Source organism: Protopterus annectens, chromosome 10.part0, assembly GCF_019279795.1.
Source record: "Protopterus annectens isolate FY-2018-M chromosome 10.part0, PAN1.0, whole genome shotgun sequence".
In the NCBI taxonomy this organism is placed as follows: domain Eukaryota; kingdom Metazoa; phylum Chordata; order Ceratodontiformes; family Protopteridae; genus Protopterus; species Protopterus annectens.
The window spans coordinates 1,374,738,548-1,374,755,553 of NC_056744.1; the positions used below are offsets into that span (position 1 = coordinate 1,374,738,548).

At 36.8% G+C, this 17,006-nt stretch overlaps 1 protein-coding gene across 1 annotated transcript in view; it reads left to right on the forward strand.

The window, feature by feature from the left end:
* Window positions 1–17,006, forward strand: part of LOC122814283 (calcium-activated chloride channel regulator 1-like) — a 2,127,707-nt gene that overhangs the window by 919,487 nt on the left and 1,191,214 nt on the right. Inside the window, exon 12 of the mRNA XM_044086873.1 lies at window positions 5,033–5,303. Within this exon, the coding sequence (XP_043942808.1) occupies window positions 5,033–5,303 (271 nt within the window). The remainder of the gene's footprint in view (window positions 1–5,032; window positions 5,304–17,006) is intronic.

Here is a 17,006-nt window from a genome sequence, read left to right on the forward strand (position 1 = left end):
CATGGAATGAGTGGTATGATTGTCTCCAAGTTGTTGCTGTGTTGAGACCAAATGCTTTTTAGGTACCATTGATGCTTTCTCATGTGTAGTTTTGCTAATGGGACCAGGAGAATGCAGGATGCCATGTAACCCAGGGCCTGTAGGAATCTCCTTGCAGTCATCTGGGTGAGTTTTGCTAAACCTTTGAAGTAATGAGTTAACTTCTCTTGCTTGTCTTCTGTCAGGTAAGCCATCTGAGAGGCTGTGTCTAGTTTGGCTCCTAAGAAGATTATTTGTTGGGATGGCTGCAGTCTTGACTTTTGGAAGTTGACTGTGTATCCCAGAGCTTGAAGTAATCGTATGACATAATCCAGGTTTTTTTGTCAACATCAATTTGTCATCCGCTTGTATGAGGCAGTCGTCCAGGTACGGGTAAATTTGTATACCTTGGAGCCTGCAATGAGCAATTACTGAAGCCAGGCATTTTGTAAATACTCTGGGTGCAGTAGATAAGCCAAATGGCAATGCTGAGAATTGATAATGCTCTGGCCCTGCAAGAAATCTGAGGTATCTTCTGCAGCTGTGTCTGATAGGGACATGCAGGTATGCCTCCTTGAGGTCCAGAGTACTCAGCCACGACCCCTTGCCCAGCATGGGAAGGAGTTGCTGTAGAGTCAGCATTTTGAACTTTGGTACTATGAGAAAGGTGTTTAATGCGGACAAGTCCAGTATTGGTCTCCATTGAGATTCTTTTCTTGGAACAAGGAACAGTCTTGAGTAAAACCCTGGTCTTGTTCTTGTTGTGGAACTCTTTCTATTGCTTTCATCTGAGTCAGCAGAGTGATTTGCTTGATAGCCTCTGCCCTCTGATTTTGTGGTAGGTTTGGCATGCCTTGTTTTCTTGGTAAGGTATGAAAGTGAAACCTGTACCCTCGGTCTATAATGTCCAAAATCCATTTGTCCTTTGTCAGTCTGTGCCAGTTTTCTGCAAACAGAGATAATTACCGCCCCAAGGGAGCTTCTAGTTGTTCCCTGGTAGGCGGTAGTAGAGGAAAGTCATTGAGATTGTGGTTGTGGGGCAGGTGAAACCCCTGCGTCACTTCTTTGGTTTCCTGGCTGCCATTGTCGTCCCCTGTAAGGGCCTCTGTATTGGCCTCTTCCTCGGCCACGTCTGTTCTTACCCCTTTGAAACTTTTCTGGATTAGGAAAGGACCAGTTTTTTGAAGGCCAATTCCTACTGAATCTGGGGGGTTGAACCTGGAGGAAATCTTTCACAGTCTGAACTGATTTTGCTTTTTTCTTCGATGGTCTTTAACACATCCTTAGCATTTGTACCAAAAAGCTTGTTCTTTTCCAAAGGTGCATCCAGAAGTTTTGCTTTTACATAATCTGGTAGAGGTTGATCTTTTAACCAAGCATGTCTACGAATGACTGCCCCTGTCATAGCTGCCCTACATGAAGCTTCCAGTGCATCATATCCACACTTGCGGAAGTGATTGCTTACTTGCTGAGTGTTATGTACAGCTTCCTGCAAAGTCTTCCTGTCTAAAGGATCAGGAGTGGCTAATGTTTTTTGTAAATCTTCTAACAGATAATCCTGATATTGTAACATATGAAAAAGGCAATTTAAGGCTCTCATAGATAAGGTAGTGGATGTGTAAACCTTTTTGCCCCATCTCTCTAATGACCTAGCTTCCCTGTTGGAGGGCAAAGGATTTTTTGAGGAGGAGGCTGAAACTCCTTTAGGCCCCTGTGAGATAGTTTCCAAATCAACAGTATGGGCCCTAAATAAATGGGAATGAGTTTCGGGGACCCTGTAATACCTGTCTGGCTTGGCTGGAGCAGGAGGAAGAGAATCAGGGGTAGCACTAGAGTCAGAATACAAATCATCCAGAACATCAAGTACAGGAGGAATAGCTAAGGGCCTGTGCTGAGGCTTCTTAAGGAAAGTCCTAAGGCGTTTCCTAGAATCAGAATAATCCTGACCTTGCCACTTGAAATGTTTCCTCACGGTGTGCAGAACTTCCCCAAAAGAAATATCCTCAGGAGGGGAGGCCGAGGGGATGGAATCTTCTGCATCCGAGTCCTCATAGGTCTGGAAGAGCTCTTCCTGGCTATCAGAGTGGACAGAGCCCTCAGAATATTCATCTGAAGGAGTAGGGTCAGAGGGTTCAACCCGGGGCCTTTTATCAGGAGGAGGCTGGGATCCTCTCTCAGGATGGGCCTGTGAACCTCTAATCATGGAAATTAAATCAGCAGCCATGGACATAATTTGAGTCTCTGGAGTCGGCTGAGATAAGGATTTAGAAGTAATATGCTTTGTTTTGCTGGCTGCCTTAGCCCTAGTGTAGGCCTTAATAGACATGGCCATAGGGGGCCTGGCAGCTCCACGTGCAGGAGTGACCTTGTCTACAGCAATGGTCTCGGGCATTTCCTCGGTTTCGGTATCCGGAGGAAAATCTATAACTGGCGTCGGAGTAATTCCTGGAATCGGAGTCGCCGGTAATGCGGTGGAAAGACCGTCTCAGAGGGAACCGGAGCACTCGCGCTATGTTTTGGCGTGGAGTCGGTGGTAGACGCGGGCCGAGGATGTCGGTCCCGGTCTTTTCGCTTTTTGGGAGTTTGCGATGTCGGAAGATCCGACAGCATAGTGTAAGCAAAATTATCGCTGAAAAAATCTTCAGCGAACTCCGCCCGGCGCCTGAGAGTGCGCTTGTTGAAGCAAGCACAGGCTACACAGGCCGAGACGTCATGGTCTGGGCCCAGGCAAGGGAGACAGTAAGAGTGGAAATCCTTATGAGGTATTTGTTTACCACAAGAAAGACAATTGTTAACTTTTTCAGTAATTTCTGACATTGGCTGAGGCAAGAAAAGGTCCCCAACGGGGTACGTAGCTTTTTTGATGACTTCGGTATCGTAGAATACAGGAGCTGACCGACCGGCACTTGCAAACTGCTTCTGCTTCGGGCACCGCGCGACAAGAAAGACTGAAGAAAATGGTGTCGGCTGATGCTTATGTACTCCAGCCGCTCTGACGTTGGAGAGAAATGCGACACTCAGCCGACGTCGGACCCAGACTTTGGAATCCGGCCGACCGAGGGCTGCCTGAGGCAGGACAACCCACATGTTATGACTGCAGTTGCATTCTTGAAGGACATCATGCAGCAAGGCAGTAGTGTGTGCCCCATTGCAAGAAAAATATCAATCACATTAAGCAAGCAATAATGCCTGACAGGGTGTGTGTGTTAATGTGTAACCAATGCCCACCCAGGGGTGTTATGAGGCCCAACGCCACAGGCAGAGGGCCTCTACACACCTGGAAGGGCTTTAATTACACATTAACACACACCCTGGAGGGCATTATTGTGCTTAGACAATGGGCTCACTGTAAAATTGTTGTGTTTTACTTGCTTATTTATTTTTTAAGTACTATATTATTTTTTATATATATATTTAATGTAAAATTGTTCCTCCACCTACTGTTTCAAACTTGCTGTAGTATATGTAAATGGTGTTGGAAGAAGCATTTTATATCAAAAATTTATATAAAAAATAATACAGTGCTTAAAAAAAAATAAGCAAGTGGAACACAACAATTGTACATACAGCCCATTCTCTCTCCCATACACACATACACAGTCTCTTCTGCTTTCACACACATACATATACACACAGTCTCCTCTGCTTCTCTGCTTTCATACAGACATTCACTCAGACAAGATCTGCCTCACCCTCTTTCTCAATCTCTCTCAGTCTCCAGCTGCTTTCATACACACATTCAGACTCACTCTCTCTCTCAATCTCTCTCACAGGCAGTCTCCTCTGCTTACATACATGCATTCACTCACACATCACTCTCACTTTCTCTCTATCCATCTCTCTCTCTTTCTCTCTCTCTCTCTCTCTCTCTATCTCTCACACACACACACACACACACACACACACACACACACACACACACACACACACACACACACACACACACAGTCTCTCTGCTTTCATGCACCCATTCACACACACATGCAGACAGAAACACACACACACACACACACACACACACACACGATTGCTCTCTTACTTACATACATGCATACACTCTCTCACACACACACACACACACACACACACACACACACACACACACACACACACACACACACACACACACACACACACACACACTCACACACCATTTTCTTTTTTTTCTCTTTTTATTTTACACTCGGTAAACAACAAAAGCGCTGCTTAGCGAGTGTAAAATAATGTCTCGCTAACTCTCACTGACATTCACACATACACACACACATAGACACACACGTTCCTTTTTGTCTTCTTTTTTTATATTTTACACTCGCTAAAAAGCAAAAACACTGCTTAGTGTGCGTAAAATAATGGCAGCCATTCTGTTTCCTCAGTGCAAGCTCCCGTGAAGTGGCAGACCCATTTTTCACCGGGCATTAATTGTACATTAATACCCTGCTGGAGAATACTCGTTCTCCAATCAGGGTATTGATTTACAGTTTGCCCATTGTCTAAGTACCTTTTGTCTGCCACTGCTTATGAATAGTGGTCAGTTTCACTGTACTTTATAGCCATACTGCCCACCCCAGCATTGCTGTTAGCTTCTGGTAGCACCCAGTGCAGTATTGAACTAAATGATGTATGTTGCTCTGTTCATTACAGCATGATGCATACCAAGCATGACTAGGATGTGACTAAATTACACATCTGACAACATGACACTGAGCTACCATCTGTATCACACATTAGTATGGCATTAAGTGTGACAAAGTCAGAAAAATGGTAAAGCAAAATGATCAGACATTTTGGATGTTGAGTGAGCATGTCAAACACTAAGAAGTAAACACTTCCAATTAAGTAAGAATATTTAATGTGTAATTTAAATTATTTCTCCTTCAGCTAAATAGCAATGTAACCTTTATTCTGTCACATTGCATATCTGTCATATTTTAAGCACATGCAGTGTTTTCTTATGTTTTAAGATGAATTTTCTTTCTAACTTTTGCTAATAGTCATTTTTTATTTACTTAAGACAGGAGACTGGAGTTATTCACTTTACAATACAGACAGCAGCAGCCAGACTCTTGGCATCACAGTAACAACACGAGCAGCAGATCAAAGTATTCCACCTGTCATTGTTAATGTCCACATGAATACAGATAAAAGTTTTTATCCTGCTCCAATGGTGGTTTATGCTGAAGTCAGTCAAGGCTTTCTGCCTGTTGTTAAAGCAACTGTAATAGCTACAATTGAATCAGAAAACGGCAAATCAGTTACCTTGGAACTATTTGATAATGGTGCAGGTAATGCTTGTTTTAAAACAGTAAAGGTCTGTACGTGTGCGTGTCTGTATGTGTGAGTGTGTGTGAGTGTGTGTGTGTGTGTGTGTGTGTGTGTGTGTTTGATAAACTTGGAAGTAATGAGTACAATATTTAAAATATCAAAAATATACACATAATACAGTATTTTTCGACACATTCATATTGTTATGAGGGATATGATAATGTGTGCAACAAATATGGATTACATGGTAGATGTGAGATATAAGAAATATCTTGTACTATCGGTTCAGGAAATGAGTTTTGTATAAGTAATGAAACCAGAATTCCTGAATCAGTCACAAATTATACAATACCAGAAATGTCACGTAACATGTAAACCAAACTGCCACGTATTCCATTTCTGTTTTTTTTTTTTATTTTCATATAATAGAATGGCCTATCCCACTGACTTTAATGTCTCAATTGTTTGTGTTTCTACTAACAAATTTTTAGGCATTTTGTACATTTTTTTTATAAACAGTGTCCCATGAGTCTATTTTTCTTATGTTGAGGTAAATTTCTCTTTTTTCATGTATTTATTTATCTGTTTACTTTTGTAGTCTCAGTTCATTTTTATGTTGTTTAATAGTACAGCAATGGTTATGTAGTTGTATGATTTAGTTAAGTTATTTAGTTTATTACAATTATTTTGATAGCAAGAATTGAGTACATTTTGCCAACAATACCTTCTTCTATTGGCTAGTTATTTTAAGTAATTTATTTTTTTCTTATTCTGTTAGGAACAGGGTTCATTTCTATGGGGTTATTTAGGTGTGAAATGTTTTAGGGGGTATTTTTGCATGCTATGTATGGTGCAGTGTGTAGTTAATTTTCTTCACTTTGTAGTGAGTGGAAATGCAGTTTGTGCTTCAATTTCCTTTTTTAACTAAATGTAAACTTGTGTGTAGGTATTGTTTTAGATAAGGTAGTATGGTTTGAAGGATATCAGTGTATATATTTTGCTTATTTGGTGTACAGTTTTTACCACAAATGGTCTAAATGAAGTTCATTTAGGGAAATTTTGGCTCTAATGACACACAAAGGAGTAGATCAACTGCTGATGCTGCATTAAGAATGTAGCTGATTTTGGTAATGCACCATGAGTGTGCATAAATAAAAAATTACCTTCACAGTGCACCAGATATGGGGCAGTATTCAGAGAAAATATTGTTGTGGAACTATTAGAGCATCACTGGGGATCCCTAATAGTTTTGTGGTCAGAAAATGCAAGTCAGAGATATGAAAGACCATAACTGAACAAAAGCTTATTATTGGTTCATTAGTGTCTCTGAACTAGATGCTGTACTATTAGAAGTAACCATGTTAACTTTTTTCCTAACAACCAATGACATGCTGTTACACATGCACCTACAGACATGGATACATGCTCACACACACACACACACACACACACACACACACACACACACACACACACACACACACACACACACACATACAGTTATGCACACGCAGGCACTAAGAAAACTACAAACATGTCTCTATACAGATACATGCACATTCTAAAGTATACATAGACAAACACACATACACACACTTACCTACTAGGGCAATAATTTCACTCCTGCAGTAGACATGAAAAGGTGATATACATTTTTATGCCTTTGATCCTCTCATATCTATCCACTATGGCATTCCTTTCTCGGGGGAAGTGCACAAGGCTAATTTACATAAACCACACCCCTGAACTACCACACACATATATATATATATATATATATATATATATATATATATATATATATATAAAAAGTGCCAAACCATCCGTGCTCGTATCTCCACAGTGCCCGAGACTAAATACAAAACTCCAAACACGTCCAGCACTAAATAAAGAACAAATTGTCAGCCGTTTTGGAAGAAAGGCTTTATTTAAGCCAAAAGAACAGTCTGCCCCACAGACCGGTTTCGCTCTAACTGAGCGTCATCAGTGTTAGACAGCAGTATATGCTTACCACGCATATATGCGTGTTTCCACAACCACATTAACCTATCTTAAAGTAATACACACCAAATGGTGACTAAAGGAAAAAACAGTAATGATGGTATTTATAAACCATTATTAAGCACATATTTAAATATGCTAATCAATAACATTTTTACCAGAATTAAACATTAATTTCAATTTAGAGAGCCCCCCCACATCTAAACATAATATGGATACATATATTATATTATTACTAACTCTAATAATCTATCACTTATTCATAGACACCTACACAAATATATATCTGTGTATGTATATCTTCAGTATATGCCAAATAATACACAAGCACAACAATAAATGCATAAAATACAATATTAAGGCATATATGAATATACATACAAATGATTTAAATACAGAATACATTTTTTTAACAGAATAAATTTACATCAGCTACAGATAGAACAATTACCAATGGTCATTTAGGCCTGGCTTAAATAAAGCCCCTAAATTCACTATCCATCTACGCTCTTTATTTGTTAATATTCTATGTTTAACTAAATCCTCCTTAACCCTATCATTTACTTTATCAATACCAACAAAAACAAAATGAGCCGATGGATGAGTCAATATATGCTTATATAATGCACTCCTCATCCTCTTACATTTTATATCACTAAGGTGGGTGGCAATTCTTTGTTTAAGATGGCACGAAGTTTGTCCAATATAAAATGAACCGCATCTACACAAAGCCATATATACCACCCATGATGTATTACATGTAACAAAACACCTTATATCATATACCTTACTAGTGTTGGCTGAAGTAAATGTAGTAGTTTTGGACATCAAATTACAATATTTGCAGTGTCCACAAAAAGTACTTCCTTTTCTAGATGTATCCAATATTACAGGGGTAGTACCTTTTTTATACCGTGACAAATATTCACCTAAATTCTTGCCTCTCCTATATCCAAACTGGCATTTATTATCCAGTATTGTATGTAACAAGGGGTCATTATGTAAAATAAACCAATATTTATCAATAACTTGCCTAATTAAATAAGTATTGGTTGCATACGTGGTGATAAACCGGATATTTTCACCCTTCTGCATTGGTATTTGTAGATCTATACGATCTTTTAGAAGCATAACCCTTTCCAAGGATCTACTTTCATCACAAGCCTCTCTGATATTTTTATTTTGATAACCTCTAGCTTTAAATCTTAAGGATAAATCCTTAGCCATTTCATTATAATCCTTCACATCAGAACAAATAGTCTTAATTCTCCTAAATTGTGCCTTAGGTATATTCCTGATTGTGTGGGGAGGGTGGCAACTAGTAGCATACAATAAAGAATTTTTGGAAAAAGGTTTTCTATATAGCGAAGTTATAATAGTGCCATCAATGGCCTTGGTGACACTTACATCTAGAAAATCTATGGTAAACAACTCTAATTTTCCAACAAATTGAATTCCAAACTTGTTGGAATTCAAATATTCTTTAAAATCTAATCAGCTTTCTACGTTGCCTCTCCATACTACCCAACAATCATCTAAAAACCGTCGCCACATAACAAGTTGTTCAGAAAAAGGAAATTGAATATTATAGACCAACAATTCCTCCAGGTAGCCCATAAATAGATCAGCATATATGGGGGCAAAAGTTGCCCCCATAGCTGTTCCCTTAACCTGTACATACCATTCATTATTGTATTTGAAAGCATTATGCTCAAGCACTATTTTAAGAAGGGAAACCAAGAAATTCTTTTCACACTCCATATATAGCCCAGATCTCTGTATCCAAAATTCTACCGCCTCTATGCCACCCGAGTGCGGAATACTGGTATACAGAGATTGAACATCTAAAGTCCCAAGCTTACTATCAAAGGACAATTGCAAATCTTCCATCAATTTTAAGAATTGCTTGGTATCTCTAATTCTAGCTCGTACCTGTACTAGTAAAGGTTTTAACTTACTTTCTAGGTATTCTGATAATGGTTCTGTCAAAGAACCTCGACCTGAAACTATGGGTCTACCTGGAGGATCATTTAGTCTTTTATGTATTTTAGGCAGAATATAGTAGTATTGGAAAGTTGGACAATCAACCTGCAGCTGTTTTACCAGCTCTGAACTAACCAAATTCTCACACACTGCCTGCTGTAGAAATTCATCCACAACACATTTAAATTCTGACGTAGGATCAACATGCAAATGGCTGTAAAAACTAGAGTCATTCAACTGTTTATTGGCTTCAGCATCATATTTATTCTTATCCCAAATCACCACTGCACCCCCTTTGTCTGCTTTGGTAATAACAATCTGTAAATTTTGTACTAATCTATCCAAAGCCAATTGTTCATCTCTTGATATATTATGGTTAACATTTCTAAAGATTTCCCCTTGTCTGGTTTGTAAATCTTTTAACACCATTTGTTCAAAGATTTTTACATTACTATTATAAGCTGGTGTAAAGTTAGATTTTCTAAAAGTAAATTCACTTTTACCAGAAGATGCCAGTTTGACTGCTTGATTAGCAAAATAACATTTTAAATTAAGCGTTCTGCTAAAGTTCTTCAAATCACAAACAGTATCATATTGTGATAAATAAAAAGAAGGCACAAAGTTTAATCCCTTATGCAACAATTTTAATTCAGAAAAACTGAATTGGTAATTAGTCAAATTAACCACAATATTATTACTGTCATGAATATTATTATTAAGAGACAAAGCAGAAACCGGTACTGTGGGGCTAACCCCTTTAATGCAACTTAAATGTCCACATGAGTTCTTATGTTTCCGGCCACCCCTCCTAAAGGGGTTTTAGATTTTTTAGAAAAAGGTAGTTCAGGTGAAGCAGTAGTTGTGGATTCGGATTCAACCTCTGTATCCGTATTCGAATAACCAGATGACCCCTCAGAGGTGCTGGTAGTAGTGTGCTTTAAAATAGACCGCACCCTTTTACGTTTGGGTCTTGTTTGTTTCTCAGTCACAAAATGCACTTCCTTTCTTTCCCGTTTCCAATTGAACACTTTATCGTTTTTAAAGTCATTAATGTCTCTATGGAATTTTTTCATTTTACGTGCACTCAATTCAGCTTCATATTTATCAATGTCCTCCATAAATTTTTTATACAGATTATGATAATCCGACATAGATTCGAACTGCAAAATGCCCTCCTGACATGATTTGACCAAGAAGGTACGTTCTATGGTGTGGCACAATAAGTTGTTAAAGGCTTATTTGAAAGCCAAAATTGTACCGAGGGGTCTGCGGGTGCGTTTAGAGCCTGGCTTGGGTAAAGATGACTCTGAGTTTATAAAAAAATGGCGTGATACACAGTTGGCGGCCTCAAACATGTTTATGGCGCTACTTGTTGATTACTATGAGAAGCAGCTTACAACTTTGTTTGCTGAGTTAAATGAATGTCAGGAGGGCATTTTGCAGTTCGAATCTATGTCCATAGAGACATTAATGACTTTAAAAACGATAAAGTGTTCAATTGGAAACGGGAAAGAAAGGAAGTGCATTTTGTGACTGAGAAATAAACAAGACCCAAACGTAAAAGGGTGCGGTCTATTTTAAAGCACACTACTACCAGCACCTCTGAGGGGTCATCTGGTTATTCGAATATGGATACAGAGGTTGAATCCGAATCCACAACTACTGCTTCACCTGAACTACCTTTTTCTAAAAAATCTAAAACTAAGAACTCATGTGGACATTTAAGTTGCATTAAAGTACCGGTTTCTGCTTTGTCTCTTAATAATAATATTCATGACAGTAATAATATTGTGGTTAATTTGACTAATTACCAATTCAGTTTTTCTGAATTAAAATTGTTGCATATTAAACATTGTGCCTTCTTTATTTATCACAATATGATACTGTTTGTGATTTGAAGAACAATTTAAAATGTTATTTTGCTAATCACAGTCAAACTGGCATCTTCTGGTAAAAGTGAATTTACTTTTAGAAAATCTAACTTTACACCAGCTTATAATAGTAATGTAAAAATCTTTGAACAAATGGTGTTAAAAGATTTACAAACCAGACGGAAATCTTTAGAAATGTTAACCATAATATATCAAGAGATGAACAATTGGCTTTGGATAGATTAGTACAAAATACAGATTGTTATTACCAAATGGTGATTTGGGATAAGAATAAATATGATGCTGAAGCCAATAAACAGTTGAATGACTCTAGTTTTACAGCCATTTGCATGTTGATCCGTCAGAATTTAAATGTGTTGTGGATGAATTTCTACAGCAGGCAGTGTGAGTTCAGAGCTGGTAAAACAGCTGCAGGTTGAAACTTTCCAATATTATTATATTCTGCCTAAAATACATAAAAGACTAAATGATCCTCCAGGTAGACCCATTGTTTCAGGTCGAGGTTCTTTGGCAGAACCATTATCAGAATACCTAGAAAGCAAGTTAAAACCTTTACTAGTACGAGCTAGAATTAGAGATACCAAGCAATTCTTAAAATTGATGGAAGATTTGCAATTGTCCTTTGAGAGTAAGCTTGGGACTTTAGATGTTCAATCTCTGTATACCAGTATTCAATTTTGGATACAGAGATCTGGGTTTCCCTTCTTAAAATAGTGCTTGAGCATAATGCTTTCAAATACAATAATGAATGGTATGTACAGGTTAAGGAACAGCTGGGGCAACATATGCTGATCTATTTATGGGCTACCTGGAGGAATTGTTGGTCTATAATATTCAATTTCCTTTTTCTGAACAACTTGTTATGTGGCGATGGTTTTTAGATGATTGTTGGGTAGTATGGAGAAAGCTGATTAGATTTTAAAGAATATTTGAATTCCAACAAGTTTGGAATTCAATTTGTTGGAAAATTAGAGTTGTTTACCATAGATTTTCTAGATGTAAGTGTCACCAAGGCCATTGATGGCACTATTATAACTTCGCTATATAGAAAACCTTTTTCCAAAAATTCTTTATTGTATGCTACTAGTTGCCACCCTCATCAGGAATATACCTAAGGCACAATTTAGGAGAATTAAGACTATTTGTTCTGATGTGAAGGATTATAATGAAATATTTATCCTTAAGATTTAAAGCTAGAGGTTATCAAAATAGAAATATCAGAGAGGCTTGTGATGAAAGTAGATCCTTGGAAAGGGTTATGCTTCTAAATGATCGTATAGATCTACAAATACCAATGCAGAAGGGTGAAAATATTCGGTTTATCATGCAACCAATACTTATTTAATTAGGCAAGTTATTGATAAATATTGGTTTATTTTACATAATGACCTTGTTACATACAATACTGGATAATAAATTCCAGTTTGGATATACTACCCTGTAATATTGGATACATCTAGAAAAGGTTGTACTTTTCGTGGACACTGCAAATATTGTAATTTGATGTCCAAAACTACTACATTTACTTCAGCCAACACTAGTAAGGTATATGATATAAGGTGTTTTGTTACATGTAATACATCATGGGTGGTATATATGGCTTTGTGTAGATGTGGCTCATTTTATACTGGACAAACTTCGTGCCATCTTAAACAAAGAATTGCCACCCACCTTAGTGATATAAAATGTAAGAGGATGAGAAGTGCATTATATAAGCATATATTGACTCATCCATCGGCTCATTTTGTTTTTGTTGGCATTGATAAAGTAAATGATAGGGTTAAGGAGGATTTAGTTAAACATAGAATATTAACTAATAAAGAGCGTAGATGGATAGTGAATTTAGGGGCTTTATTTAAGCCAGGCCTAAATGACCATTGGTAACTGTTCTATCTTTAGCTGAAGTAAATTCATTCTGTATTTAAATTATTTGTATGTATATTCATATATGCCTTAATATTTTGTATTTTATGCATTTATTGTTGTGCTTGTGTATTATTTAGGCATATATTTAAGATATACATACACACATATATATTTGTATAGGTGTCTATGAATAAGTGATAGATTATTAAAGTTAGTAATAATATAATATATGTATCCATATTATGTTTAGATCTCTAAATTGAAATTAATGTTTAATTCTGGTAAAATTTGATTAGCATATTTAAATATGTGCTTAATAATGGTTTATAAATATCATCATTCCTTTAGTCACCATTTGGTGTGTATTACTAAGATAGGTTAATGGTTGTGGAAACACACATATATGCATATACTGCTGTCTAACACTGATGACGCTCAGTTACTGTTCTTTTGGCTTAAATAAAGCCTTTCTTCCAAAACGGCTGACAATTTGTTCTTTATTTAGTGCTGGACGTGTTTGGAGTTTTATATATATATATATATATATATATATATATATATATATATATATACAGGTTTCTACAGTATGATTGCTGTGGTGTAATAAGCCAGAGTCCTCTTAATGCTGTTGCGCTAAGGTAGTGCTACAGTGTTCTTTGAATTGCTCTGCTTAATGATCTGCATGATAATGCTAGAAACAGGATTACACAGTATGTTATGTGTTCCTGAATTCCAGGATTGCATTTTTATTTCCCTCCTTATCTGTGTTTTGCTATTAAGATAAAAAAAATGTATCTGAACTTAGCAAAGAGTTTTCAAAGATAATGGGATCAAAACCACACCCTTTGCACCACCCACATGACATCACTGCTTACATCATTTTAAAGTGGAATGCCTTCTTTTTCCCTTTTTAACAAGTACTGGTTTTCATCACATCACTTTAGAGATGCTTCTTGCTTAAAAGAATAATCTGAGGCTGTATTTTTGCAAACTCCAGCACTCTGTTTGCATAGATAAACAAAATACCAGAGTTTGTATTCTGCTTTCTGGACTACTGGACTAAATATTCCTATTTATGGATAGTCCAGAAAAATACTGGATAAATGGCATTTCTAAAGATAACAAAAAGTCAATAATTCCGTGTTAGAAATATTGAATACAAACATTCTGAAAGCCAGAAGAAGTACTTAAATTGCAGCAAAATGGAATTGCTGCAAGAAGGCCAATCGGTAGCTGTCATTTGCTTGGATTCCAATAAAGAAATGCAGACATATGCAATGCCAAATCAACTTAGCCCACATAAAAGTACCATCAAAGACCCAAATCCACAATTAGTTTAAAAGAAAAATCTGAAATAAAGTAAAATATTGGCTTCCTTTTCCTTTCACTGGGTTTTACACAAACACACACACACACACACACACACACACACACACACACACACACACACACACACACACACACACATATATTATCAGGAACATGGAGGAATTATTTTAAGAATTGGAGATCATCTTTCTTTAGTGATGTTGCTGGGACTCGGAGCTTCAGGTACAAGTGAGCTTTAGATATTTAACACTATGGTGAATTTACACTGAATTTGTTAGCAAATTCTGCTGGGTCAAAGTAATATAAGTTTTACTACACTGCTAATCATACCTCTCAATGTCTTTGTTCAAGAACTCTGGACAAAGCCAAAATAATGGGGAGGGGGAGAGAAAGACCCAAAATGAGGGACAATTTTTAAATATTATTCTAATTCACTTGGAAAGTTAATAGAATGACAGGTTTTATATCAGCAGGTATTCTCTATACAATATGACACTGTAATGTCTGGTTATATTGGCTGACTACAATTTCCAATGATTTACCAGAAAACCAACATTTTTATGAGGGAGTGGGCAAATATATAAGACAAAACCAGATGTATTCTGCAAACTCGGGGACAGATGAGATGTATGGTACTGAGGCGCATTAAAGAATGAACTAGTACTGCAAACATGTTTAAAAAGTACTCTAGAACTACTGTAGAGAAACTCAAATGGGACAGTGATTCATAAAATAGTTAAAATCATGTTCAGCAGAAATGTAAATAAGTAACACAGTCCATAGAAGACCAAGGAAAATATTACTCTTTAAAAAAAATGAAAACATCAATGCATGGAATATGTGTGGTCTAGCCTGTGATACAGAGAATGTCTTGTATTGTATGATTGTAGAATTATACCATTCTCCATAAAGCTGAATCTCTGATCCTACGGTATAAGATATTTCATGTATCACACATCATACTCCAAGTATTGTGTATTTATCTTAATAATGTAATATATAACTATTTTATGAAAAACACAACTGAGCCACGAAATTAATAAAAACAGGTATCCAGGCTGCAATACTACATATTTTATCACCACTCTACTAGCTTCATTGCAAAATTTATCACCACTTTACAGACACCTTCAAAAAAATGTATCATTGCATTATTAGTATCATCAATCAATTATTTAAGCAACAATTCAAATTCAGAGATTGCCAAGGCTGGTGTGGTTTGGTCAAAAGGGAGAATCCTGGATGGCCAGACAAAGGGCACTGTGGGTAAAGCTGCATTATGCACAGTTATTTCTATTTTATAATGATGTATAACCTAATTAACACTAAAACACTTTCCCCGAACCATTTCTCTTTCCCCGAACCATTTCTCTTTCTTTGCTCTCTACATAATTACATTTTTAATTGATTTCCATCTTGATGACTAATCTCATCATGCTTACCAGAATATCGTCCACATTTTTGCTTTTCCTGAGCTTGCATATTTTTCTTGCCTTAGTATATAGTTTTGCATTTTTACTGCTTGTAATATATATTTTTTAATTTTTTCTTGTTCTTATGTTGCATTCTAATTTTTTTTTTCTGTAAACTCAGGCTGAGACTAAAATTGTTCAGTCGATATTGGTGCTCTACCCTGGTTAATAAATTCAAAAACCAATACATAAATAAACAATTAAACAAACAAACAGAACATTAATTAAAATGCTTTACCGTTTTAGTAAGTAATACAATTGCAAAAAAAGCACTTTATTGTTCATCTGTTTCCTTCCAATGATACAAGGTATAGCTTAGTGAAGAAAAATGCATGGGTATAGTGGATTACGTGAAAATAATTCAGCTGACACTGCTTCCAAAGACTTTAAGTTGTGTCAGCAATCCCATTCTAAATGAAGTGGAAAGCTTTTAGGGATTCTAAAGAATAGGCACTCAGTTTTTATTCTAAATACATACTTTCCTTTTTGATATATTACAGCTAACTTGAAAATGTATTTGTAATTTTGAAAAGAAAAGAGCATATGTGAATGCTGCTAGCCCAGCTAGCTAGAATTTTGTAAATAAGTCTATGTCATTTGTGAATAGTAATATGGTTTGTATGCTTGTCTTACAAATGTAAGAAAACTATCCCCAGGAATCAATAAGCTGTTTTCACCATGCAGGAATAGTGCAGCAGCTCCTGCATGGAATACGGCCATCGAGTGATCCAGTAAACAAGACTGGGAGCGTGCACGAGCCTGCTAGCACTATTCTTGCATGGACACCACTGAATGGGTCTATATCAAATATTCTAAGTGCTACAACTTCGAACACCATATGGTCAAACCCACATGTTCAAAGTTGTAAAACTTTGAATATGTAAAAAAAAAAAAAACCTAAATCTTAACACCCCGCTCTTTAAATATACCAACTCTGAGACCGCACTTTAATGCAGTCCAGTGAGGAAAGGGAAGATTTCCCTTTACTACACTGTAGTGCAATCTCAGAGTTGGTATATTTAAAGAGCGGGGGGGGTGCAGGGGGGCTTGACCCTGCTTAAAGTCGTCAGGTAAGTTTTTTCTTTTTTTTTTTTTCAGGTATTCAAAGTTTTATAACTTCGAACATATGGGTTCGACCATATGGTGTTCAAAGTTGTACAACCTCGACTCTGATATAGAC